At 33.9% G+C, this 12,675-nt stretch overlaps 1 protein-coding gene across 2 annotated transcripts in view; it reads left to right on the top strand.

Annotated features, from left to right (window-relative positions):
* LOC149173560 (putative proline transporter 2) overlaps positions 1-12,675 on the top strand; it is a 335,454-nt gene that overhangs the window by 185,073 nt on the left and 137,706 nt on the right. For both annotated transcript variants that reach the window (XM_089427960.1, XM_089427958.1), the window contains exons 4-5: positions 11,685-11,874; positions 12,081-12,202. In XM_089427960.1, the coding sequence (XP_089284086.1) occupies positions 11,685-11,874; positions 12,081-12,202 (312 nt within the window). The remainder of the gene's footprint in view (positions 1-11,684; positions 11,875-12,080; positions 12,203-12,675) is intronic.

Here is a 12,675-nt window from a genome sequence, read left to right as displayed (position 1 = left end):
GATGGAGGCAGAGTTGGAGAAATTGATAAAGGAAAAGGAAAACAGTTTGAAGATGGTTATCTTCCCCTTGGATGCCATACCTATTTGTCATCTCCCATCAATAGGAGGAACCGTTGCAGCTACTTCTTCCACTCAGACTGCAAGTGATGAACAGGTAACCCAGACACTGCAAAACTTATCACTATAGTTAAAGGATATTGAGACTCTGCAAAGCCAAATCAAAACTTTGGAAGTGAAAAAAGATAAGGCTGAATTTCTTCGAACTGCTGAAATGGAGAAAACCCAGAAATTGTTGGAAAAGTTGTGTCAAGTAGAGAGAGATACTTCATTTGGCTAGACCTTGGCCCAAGCCAAGGAAACTATTTAGATGAACATATTAGACTCCATGAATGAGATTTGGCCTTATATCCAAATCATATTTTAGCAGAAAGAGTTAATAGAGAAGGCTACAACAACTATTGTGCAAGGAAGAGAAAAACTAGGAGAAATGCCAACAAATGTTGCTAACATAATCAAGTTATTAAACTCAAAGTCTAGATATGAGTTGGAGGAAGTTGGAGTGAGTGATAGAACTGCCACCATTTTGGAAGTCAAGAAAGTCTTGACAAAGAGAAATCTCATTGATCAGTTGGAAGAAAGGTGTGAAACCTTAGAGTTACAGGTAAACGTGTTTACAAACAAGATAGAATCCTTAATGCAAAAGGGACTACCCAATATCTATGTCATAAATGAAAAGTTACACTTAGGAAGACTATATCCTAAAGATGAAATAAGTGGCTAAAAGCAGCATTAAGAGGAATTAAAGGAAGTATGACAGAAAAAGCATTTTTGGTTACCATGTCAAACGATTTCCACGTGCAGAATGAGGTAAAACATATTTTCACTGTAATACCAACTTTTGCCAAGTACACTGAGGTGGATGAAATTTACCGTAGGGTAACAAAGTTGACAATGCCATATGAAAAACGATGGGAGGTATTTCTTGATTTAATGGATCAATGGTCAGTTCAACGTCACATTATTGTTTCGGGATAACCGAAACCATAAAATAGGGCCATCATTCTCTTCAACAGCCTACGCGGCATATTCTTTTGCCAAGATTAGATGATATAGTTTGTAATTAGGCTAATAATACACAGTCATTTTGACAGCGATTTTGTAAAGCATATTTTGTAATTTTCATTATAAATACTTCATTGTTTGAAGTATCAAGGGTTGATTTCCGAATGTAATTTCCTTCTGCATATTGTAATTTTGAAGTATTGGAGGATCAATAATACAGGGACCTTTTAGAGGATTCATGCGGTGTGTTAAATGGTGATGTGTTTCTTCTATCTATTTGTTCGAACATTGTTATTTCTTTCCTCTATTTTTCTGAATATCTAAATTAATCAACATAAACTTTGATAAATAGGATTCGTTATCTAGAGCGCCCTATTTTGGCTGTTGTTAATTTTAATGTTTTCCACTGAAGTCAGGTCAAAGGATCCTTAATTTCTCTTTGGTCTCTACTGAATCTTACACTTCTTCTTTTCCACCATTCATTTAAATTCTGAAAAGATCCATTTACTACAACCTAGCTTGCCCTGTGAGAACTCCTCTAAAAATTGATGCCAAACTCCAGTTTAGTTTATAGACTCCATAGTCCAATGGAATTATAACACTCAAATCAACCAAACATTTCAAAAAAAACAAACAAGTACAATCATAACTTGCCTAAAACTTACACTAAAAAAAACCTAAATTAAACAGAGAGATCCCTCTCTAAAGCTGGCAAGGCTAGATCCCAGCTTCCAAAGTGGTTTTGATGTTGTCCAATGTGTTTACTCCCTCAACCTCAAAAATACAGAAAGACACCATAGTGGTGACCATACTGGGGAAGAATACTTCTTAATCTAAAACATCATTAATCCCTGGTATCTAATCAGTATATCTGTAAATCTAAACTTATATATCATTATGAAATACATGATCTGATGTTGTTATTTTGTAAATATTTACTGTGTCATTGATTTGATTTTATTTGTGTGATGATTTTTAATAGACCTAGCTACCAAAAGAATTTTCACTAGATCTCACCCTGACCCCAACCCTGCTGAATTCACAGACAACCCTGAGAAGTTGGTGAGAAAGAAAATTTTTACAAAGAGTCAAGGTAGTAATAGTCCATTGTCTAGATTCAATTATCCTCCTAAAAATATTTCTTTGTCAAGGTCTAGTTCTCTTCCAGAGAAATTTGAAACTGTTCAAGATATAAAATTTGATTTTCCTTTTCAACATAGTTTGTTTAGATCAAAATATGAGGCTTTTGTAGGCCAAACTATCATTGATAAATCCCTACTACAATCATATATACCTCAAACCCAAGTCCTTGAAACAGATCCCGATCTTGAATCTTTACAGCGATTTGACAAATTACAAGGTCTAGTTTTAGTGTTGGACCAGGCTATTGAAGAAGCTTTTATTCAACAATCTATTGAATTATCTGCTTTAACTATTGCAACAACCTCTTTGTCTATTCATTCCTCCCAGTTTGTACATCTATAGCCTCCCAGTCCTACTCATTCTATAGTTTCAACTTCCTTACCTATGATCTCTTAAACTGTTATTCCTACTATCCCTGTAGTTATCAAAACTACACTTCCATTAGGTCCATCTTCAAGTCAATCTTCTAGAACAACTATGGCAGGTAGGTATGCACCCTTGGTGTTTCCAGGCCAACTAAATGATATGCCTATAGATTACCAATCTAAAATTGTGACATTTGATAACACTGGTGCTTATACTGCCCAATAGTATGTGGATAGGATGAATGATGTGTTTGACCTCCAAGAAGTAGATGAAGTTGATGTTATAATGAGATTGTTTTCTCAGAGTTTAGGAGGTGATGTAAAGAAATGGTTTAGGGGTTTACCTGCAGGAAGTATAGCCAACCTTGATGCTTTCCATCAAACTTTTCTAGCTATATGGGAGATCAAGAAAAATCCACTTCAACTTCTAAATGAATATAAAATATTAAAAATAAAACCTAATGAAACTATGGAAGAATATTGTGAATAGTTTAATACTGTTTACAACGCCATTCCACAAGACATCAAGCCCTCCCTTGGCCTAGCTCTGATTGATTTTCCAAATGGTTTCGATGTAGACATGGAGTATCAACTTATAGAGAGAGACCTGACAAATTTGGAAGAAATGCAAGCAAATGCCATCAAAGTTGAAGCTAATATCTTAGCCAAAAAGGCAAAACTGAAATCTGATCGCAGAGTTTCCATAAAGGAAGAACCTTCTACTTCTGTTGTTGATCATAAGATTGATAACCTAGTGAGAGTAGTGAACCAGATGATGAAAAGAGTGAACATCAATGACTAGACTCAAGTAAGAGAAAACCAAAATTCCCCTCAAAATAGAAACCAAAACTTTAAAAGAAATATTCACCAAATTAAACAGAGAGAACAAAAGGGTCCAAACCAATAGGTTCGGCCTCCTCTTCAAGAAAATTACACAGATGATGGATGGAATATTGTTGAATAATTGGATGATAATCAAATAAATGAATATAAAATATAAATGATGATGAAACAATTTTCCTCACTGAAGAGGAGCAGGAACTTTTTCTCCTAGCCCAAACTAAACTAGATTATAAAGAATCCGATGAGTATAAATAGGGGTTTGAAATTCCATAATGGAAGTCCATAAGCAGTATAACCTTAGGAGGAAAAAGAATCCAGACACTCTCAACACCAAAAACTCAGATAATCCTCCTAAAGAGTCATCTGCAACTGAATCTAGGAAAACTAGAGACAATATTCCTAAGAAAACTATGGATAATTCTACTAAGAAAAAGTATAAATCCTTCTCAAGAAGATAGTTGACAATATTTCCAAAACTACTCAAACATATGTCCCAACCACTAGTCAACAAAAATAACCTGTGACAAAACAAATTATAGATCATTCTGAACTTCCTAATCCAATGAATATTCAAACAACGTTCAACATTGAGAATGAGTTAGCTAAATTGAAAATCTCAATTCCTCTCATAGAGTTAATGAGAAAAAACATGTACAGACCCCAAGTAATGAATGCTTTAAATATAGGGGAAAATACTGACTCTATAAATCTGAATGATGACCAATTTGAACTCTTATTTGGACCGGAAGTTGAAGGCAAACCATAGGAAGGGGGTGTTCCTCCATTATATGTTATCCTGAATATTCATGAAAAAATCCTCCATAATGCTATGCTAGATTCTAGTGCTTCCCACAACTTAATTCCAAGAGTTGTTATGGAGAAATTAGGACTTGACATTGCTAGACCTTATAAAGACTTATATTCCTTTTCCAGCAAAGTTAGAAGCCTAGGTCTTATCAAAGACCTATGTGTTACTTTAGCTCAAATCCCTGCTAAAATTCTAGTAATGAACATAGTGGTTGCATACATTCCCCCTAAGTATGGCATGTTGTTGTCACACTCATGGGGAGCAAAATTACAAGGTACCCTACAGATGGATATGACCTTTGTTACTTTACCAGTCTTTGGACAGCAAAGAAGGCTACATAGGGAAACCTTGATGAAAATCATAGTGAGTAATTAAGACAAACCTCACAACTATCCACTTTATTCTATTCATTCAAATTTGGATTATTTATTCTTTACAATGATGGGGACATCAACAATCAAGTAATCAATTCTAAAACTGAAACTTCCAAAACAGACCCAATCCAATTACAAATTTAACATAATTAAAAACTCCTCTTGAACCTCTTTGGAACATGAGTTTTTATGGCTCTTGCAACAAAGATGGTGTTGGAACATGAATTTGGGTGGTTAACACAGGGAATAGTCATGTTGAGGGTCACCCATACAAGCTTAATTTTCAATGTACTAATAAAATAGCAAAGTATGAGGCCCTTATTTTAGGATTGCAGTTGTTAGAAAAGTTAGGTGCTAAGAGAATATCCATTCAAGGGGATGTTGAATTAATTATCAAGCAAATTAAAGGAGAATATTCAGCCAAACATCCTAGGATGAGAGAATACAAAAATGATGTGCTTGATTTCCTAGAATTTTTTCTTGAATATGACCTTTCTGCAATTCCTAGAAAACAAAACATCATTCTAAACAATCTAGATTTTTCGGCCAGCACTTGTAAAATGCTTTATCCTAATAAAGAATATGTATTGGAGGTAAAACACCAACCAACTGTGCTTGATAACAAGAGATATTGGCAGGTGTTTAGAAATGATAAACATATTGAAATTTTCCTACAATCCAAAGATGAATTTCAAGATGACAGTATTGATTCAGAATCTAAAGTAGATAGTTAAATTGTTGAACATTCTAATCAAGAAAGGCAATTAAATAATTTAGATGTATATACACCCATAGATAAAGTTGTAAATAAACTAGAATTGCTTGAAATAGACCCAAAAAAAGAAGAGTTTGAGCTTAAAGATAATATTTTGCCTAGAGTTCTAGTTCCTTTAAAAGAATTATTTGATTCCAATGATGTGGCTAAAAATCCTAAGATTGAGCCCTTAGGAACAATAGTTGAAGATTGTAATTTGGGTACTGAAGAAAATCCCAAAATCATAAAACTCTCTAAATCAATCCCAGCGACTGAAAAATAAAAATATATTGCCTTATTTAAGGAATTTACTGATGTTTTTTCTTGGAGCTATGAAGACATTAAAACATATGATACATAAATCATACAACATAAAATCCCAATCAAAGAAGATCAGAAACCCTTTAAACAAAAACTTCGCAGAATAAATCCGGTTATGATGCCTTTAATTGAGAAGGAAATCAAAAGGATGTATGATTCTAAAATCATAATTCCTCTTAGGTACTCTAAATGGGTTTCTAGCATAGTGCCAACTAGAAAGAAAACGGGTGAAATCAGATTGTGCATAGATTTTATAAATCTAAACAAAGTTTGCTTAAAAGACAACTATCATTTGCCTAAAATGGATCATATTTTACAAAACGTAGTTGGATCTTCTAGGATTTCCTTATTATATGGATTCTCAGGTTATAATCAGGTCTTAGTTCATCTAGAGGATCAGGACAAAACAACCTTTACCACCCCATGTGATACCTTCATGTATGTGAAGATATGTTTTGGATTAATGAATGTTGGAGCCACATTTCAAAGAACAATGGATATTGCTTTTGTTGATGAAATTGGTAGATTCATTGTGATCTATCTAGATGACATAACTGTATATTCTAAAATTGAAGAAGAACATTTGATGCACCTAAGAAGAGTTTTTGAAAAATGTAGAAGGATTGGGATATCATTAAATCCTAAGAAAACAGTGTTTGGCCTTGAAGAGGGAAAACTTCTTGGTCACATAATATCCAAGGAAGGTATTAAATTTTATCCTAAAAGGATTAAAGCAATTCTGAAAATAAATCATCCAAGAAATATTAAAGAACTTCAGTCATTTATTGGAAGAATAAACTTCCTGAGAAGATTTATCCCTAACCTTGCAAAACTTCTCAGAAAATTTACAAATATTCTAAAACGAGATTCTGAAATCAGGTGGAACCTGGAAGCTAGGCAATCTTTTGACCAGGTTAAACTAGCATTAACAAAGGCACCAATCCTTATTAGTCCAGATTTTACTAAAAATTTTATAATTTTTTTGTTTGCTTTTGAACATACTGTTGTAGTTATCCTTTTGCAGAAAAATGCTAATGGATATGAACAACCCATTTCTTTCTTTAGGAAGGCTTTAAGGGATGTTGCACTCATGTACAACATAATGGAAAAACAGGCTTTCGCACTGACAAAAGCAATTAAGGATTTCAGAGTATATATTCTTCATTCTCATATAATTGCTTATGTATTGAATGTTGTAGTCAAAGATATTTTGACACAGAATGGGCCAGATGGAAAAAGAGGCAAATGGGTTGCCATCATTCTGGAATATGACATGGAAATCAAGCCAACCAAGCTCATAAAAGGACATGGATTAGCTAAATTGATGGCTGGATCTAATTTTAATGCTTTAGATATTAACTTTGTAGCTGGATTAGATGATCAAGAGGAATAGGTGACTCCACAACTAGATGAGGCTTTCATGACCTCACCCTAGTATGCAGACCTTATTTATGTTTTATTTAATTTAAATGCTCCTCATGGTCTAACAAAAACAAAGGCTAGATTTCTAAAGTTAAAGGAAGTTAAATTCTGCATTATAGAATTTTTTTTATGTTGGAAAGATGTTGGTGGTCTTCTACTAAAGTGTCTATTGAGTGATGATGCAGAAAGAACAATGTAGGGATTCCATGAAGGTGATTGTGGTGGCCATTTGTATTGGAAAACCACTACCAATAAGATCCTTAGAGTTGGTTTTTACTGGCCCACACTTTTTCCAGATATCCATAAAATGGTAACCTCTTGTCACAAGTGTCAAATATTTGAAGGGAAAAGAAATCTTTTGCCTCTACCTCTAAAACCCATATCTATTGAAAGCCCTTTCCAATAGTGGGGATTAGATTTCATTGGAGAAATCCATCCTCCATCCTCTGCTCAACATAAATGGATCCTTACTGCTACTGACTACTTTACCAAATGGATTGAGGCCACTCCTTCTAGACTAGCCACAGATGTTGTGATCATCAAATTCTTAGAAAACAACATCCTGTCTAGATTTGGCTACCGGAACATGTTGATTACAGACAACGTTGCAACCTTTAGATCTAAGAAAATGATAGATTTCTGCAACAAATACCACATCACTTTGGGGCATTCAACTACTTATTACCCACAGGGTAATGGATTAGCTGAATCTTCAAACAAAAGTCTAGTAAATATTATCAAGAAGTTGTTAGAAAATAGTAAGAAGTCATGGCAGAACAAGCTCATAAATGCACTTTGGGCTGATCGACTCACCACAAAGAAATCAATTGGCATGTCACCATACTAATTGGTTTATGGAATGGATGTTGTTTTCCCATCCTCTTTGGGAGTTCCAATCATGAAGTTAATTGAAGAATTGCAAGTTGAACCCAATGATATTCAAAGGATAATTGATCAGATAATCCAATTACAGGAATCCAGAGAAGAAGTTTATAATAAGGCTCAAGTCATCCATGAGAATATCAAGAAAGTTTTTGACAGAAGTACAAAAGCAGATGATTTCACCATTGGTGATAAAGTTTTAAAGTGGGATTCTAGAAGACAAGATAAAGGGAAGCATGGGAAATTTGACAATTTATGGATGGGACCGTATGTCATTTATGCTTTCATAGGGAATAATGCATTTTTTATCAGGAATTTGGATGGGATAGAATTACCTCGTGGAACTGTCAATGGCAGGATGATCAAACACTATTTCTCTGAACAATAGAATTTTTCTTATCATTTTTCATTGTAAATATCATTGTCCTTATTGTTTGGATTGGGTGATTTATTAAATAGAAGTTGAAGCCTACAGAGAAGGCCCTGAGCTTCTATTGATGAGTTACCATAAGTACTACAACAAAGAAATCAGAGGTAGAGATTGTTGAAATAAGACACTCAAGGCTACTGATTACATGTTCTTGGCACCTCACAGGGAGAGTGCCATCCCCAGCTAGAGCCACTATTAGTGTCCTATAATTTATAGGATCTCAAAGTAATTGAATATTCTATCTCAGGAATCTTATTTTGTAAATACTTGTCAATTTGCCAATGATTTCCAAATAAAAGAAAAAATAGAATTAAAAAAGCAAAAGAGGGTATAAAGAAGAAAACTAAAGAGAAAAAACAAAAATCTTGAAAAAAAAAAGATTGAACCCCACCAAAAGAAACAAAAGTAAAAAAAAAAATAATAATACTAAAAGTGTTGCAAGTCTAAATGCCACTGCTCATAGTTAGTTTTGTTTCATTACTATAAAATAAGTTGTGTGTAGCTTGTTCAAAATGCCACAATCATTAGTTTCAAGTTTGATCATACAATGTAATCATGATTAAACTTCTTTAAATTTCTGTGAATTAGATAGAGAATAAATTTTTATCCAATAGTTTAATACGGGTAAAGCATTAGTTAGGAATAAAATGACATTGATCCAACTGTTTAATCTGGGTCAATTAGAGAAATAAGGGATAGGTTAGATAGTTTTTCATTCTGCATAAAAGAAAATAAAATGGTTTTCTACTTTAAGTGCACCCTAGAGATAGAAATAAAATGCTAGTCTAGCTAAGGGTAGGTAGATTAAGTGATTTGGTAAATATTTATATATACAATTTTTATCCTAAGTTTGAGAATACCATGAAAGGTCAGGATATGTATGATGGGATAAATTATTTCGAAAAGTTTCATTTTTCATCCCTTATCCTAAGTTCAAGGCACAAAAATGCGCGATGGTATAAAAGTGTTTTATAAATTACATTTTTTCCTTATCCTAAGTTCAAAAAGAAATAATAAAGAGCAAGTGGACAAATTCTATTTGTGGTTTATGATGAAAGGTCAGCGACTTTGAGTGCTTCAGGATTCGATCCCTTGCTTCATCCACAAACCTCATCCTTTCTTGCCCCCCCCCTTTGAATTATTCCTTTATCGTCGTTAAGGGAAGATGGATAAAGAATGGAGAGCCCAGCTTTTAAAACAGACAGTACCACTAAAATCTTGGCGAAAAATCATGCACAAACACCTATTTGAACACCCAATTCAAATAATCGGGCCTTCTGCACCTTCTCGGAACCTCCCTGATGCTCAATGCGAAATCCTGGCCTCCTTCTAGGTTAGGGTCTGTTGCACACAATGGCTTCTGAACTAATTTGTCAGCTCTCTCTGCCTTTCTCCGACACAGATAGTCCTTTATATATGTTGGCGGTAAACCCCTCAACTCTTGGGTAGTTCTAAACAATAGACCAAGTTTAGCAGATGACTTTGTTTCTTAATATGAGAATATTGGGTCCCACATGATATGCAGCAACAAACCTTATAAACATGGCAAAACTATTAACTGCGCATTTTTAAACCAGTGGCTTTCACTATCAGCAGTTCCCCATTGACGTTTCCAATCGGCGGACAACCCAAAGCCCATAAATCAAGCGCCCTACGATAACCACGAACCCGACGAACTATTAACCACAATATATAATATGTCAGATCCGGGAGCTCATATCGCAAATCACAACATGGTCTGCGATTGCGATTGCATCGTAACTTGGCTTACTCCGGGGGCCAATTCTTTAACCCTTGCAAAATGCAATTGTAATATCGTAAATCACAACATGATTATGTGATTGCGATATATTGCATCGCAACCAGGACTGGTTCCGTGGACTGATTCTTTAACCCTTGCGAAATGCGATTGCAAATTGTTTGCATCGCAACAATGGCTGATTTTCCTTAAGCCACAGTCTCTTTCTTCTGTGATCTGCAATATGCGGGACCAAGTGGTAGTTTGCCATTTGGCGCTTCCCCATTCACTGAGAGTGTCTTCCACATCATCTCTTCTTGTCACTTGGACAAGCAACATTAAACTTTGACTTGCTCTAACTTCTTCATATGAACTCGAATTTGAGTTTCGTTCGCACTGTTGGAATTAAGATGACAAGCGCTTCGATCCGATGCTATGTTTATCCATATTCTACCACTTTGAGTTTTGAGCCTTTTACCATGCCACTGGTACTTTTTGAAGATCCACCTAAATCATCACCAATCATGTTTCATAAATTTGTCTTAATTGATTCTCATTTGCAAGAAGAAAGAATAACTACCTTGCTCATTTTTCATTTGTTATTTCAATGATGAAGCCCTAGATCTCTCACCTACAGAATCCCTAGATCTCTTGCTTGCAAAAGCCCTATATTTCTCACCATCATGTTTAAATCAAATTGAAACACCTATCTATAGGTTGAATTAAATCCAAATTGAGAGATGATGCATTGATCTACCTTGAATAGGGAAGAACAATTGTAACATATAACAAGTGCAATCTACACCTTCAATTGTAGCTTGGATCTATTTAAAACTTTGTCATCAAGCCATAGTCTATTTCTTATTAACCCTTAGTTTTAACCATCACCAACTATGCATACATGTTGCAATGCTCTCAGTATTATTGTTGAATCCTTTTGATAAAATAACCATATTGTAGGTGTCAGCATGCTTTGAGGATGAGGGACATCCTTTGTGCCATAGTACTACTAGTTTTCACCATCACCAACTATACATACATATTGGCATGCTCTCAAGATTATTATTGCTGATGTTTTTTTTTATCAAATAACCATATCATAAGCGTCAACATGCTTTGAGAATAAGGAACATTCTTTGTGCTCATTGATATTTATTCGTGCAAAGAGAAAATACCAACCCTCCTCATTGTTTATTGGTTATTTCAATGACGAATCCTTAAATCTCTTGATAAGTATGTTGCTTACTAAAGCCCCATATCTCTCACCATCCTCTATTGATATGGGAAACATATACATATATGTTAAAACACGTTTTATTAAAACACCCTCTTCTAAAAAATTATTATTTTTTATCGGGTTAATAAATATAAAATTTTGAATATTATTCATATAGATGTGTTTCTCATCAATTTATTGCACATATTCATAATAAAGATATAAATATCAAAAACTTATGATGTTGATTATAATTCTATCTATTAGAAAAATTGTCATTATTATCCAGAAATAATGTTCTAATATATCTTGTATAAATGATACAGGAAATATATGTAGAATACAATCAATCTTCCACAATGACTCTTCAAGAATTCATAGTCATTTCAGGGGGTCTTTATTTTGCTTTTGCATTCTCAGTACCAAACGTGTCAGCAATGAAGGTGTGGTGTGGGATTTCAGCATTCTTCACCTTTATATATGTAGTGATATCGATAAAACTATCTATATCAAATGGTAAGTATGATTTTATATTTTTTTATCATGCTAAAATGACATGACAGGATGGTGGTAGTATTTTTTTTTTCCTCTAAATATTTCAACTAATTTTGAAAATTACAATCTGATTTATTCGTTGAAAATTACAATCTGATTTATTCGTTTTCATAGTAGTAGAATTCCAATAAACCAAATATTGACATGTTATTTCTAATTCTTTTTAGGTATATCCGATGCAAAAAGTTACAAAATAAATGATACAAAATCAAACAAGATTTTCAATACGTTAAATGCAATTGCAGCAATCATCTTTGCAAATAACACTGGCATGATCCCTGAGCTTCAGGTGAGTGATTAACCCAAATCAATTTTACATTTATATATTGTCAAAATTATATGCATTCAATTTATTACAACTTATGATAGCTTAGTTTATGGTGTAATGTTATTTTCATTTATATTGTTTTTTTGAAAGAAAAAAAAAATAGTAATTGTATTTCTGCAGAAGGAACAAAATTACATTAGTAAATGCTCATGGCATGCCCTGGGCTGATAGCCCAAAAGAATCTGTGTTCATAAAGACTAAGAAACTATCTTGGTATAAAGATATAAGAAAGTAATTCTATAATGAGAAGTTCTTGTTCATCCAATTTATGACAATTAACAAGTCCCCGTAAATGTGAAGTTGAGTAAATGCATCTTTTCCAAGCTAGTTACAAAGTGAGCTTTAAAGCCATAAGCCTAACTGCTGTGATGCAGGAGCAATCCCCTCAAAAATCAATCACTTTGATTAGACTAAGGGGTTTTTGAAATTTACTA

Source organism: Pinus tabuliformis, chromosome 4_2, assembly GCF_031772625.1.
Source record: "Pinus tabuliformis cultivar Carrire ecotype Pingquan chromosome 4_2, CPIR1, whole genome shotgun sequence".
Taxonomy (NCBI): domain Eukaryota; kingdom Viridiplantae; phylum Streptophyta; class Pinopsida; order Pinales; family Pinaceae; genus Pinus; species Pinus tabuliformis.
Note: the sequence above shows the minus strand (reverse complement) of the source record. Positions and strands in the feature narration are given on the sequence as shown.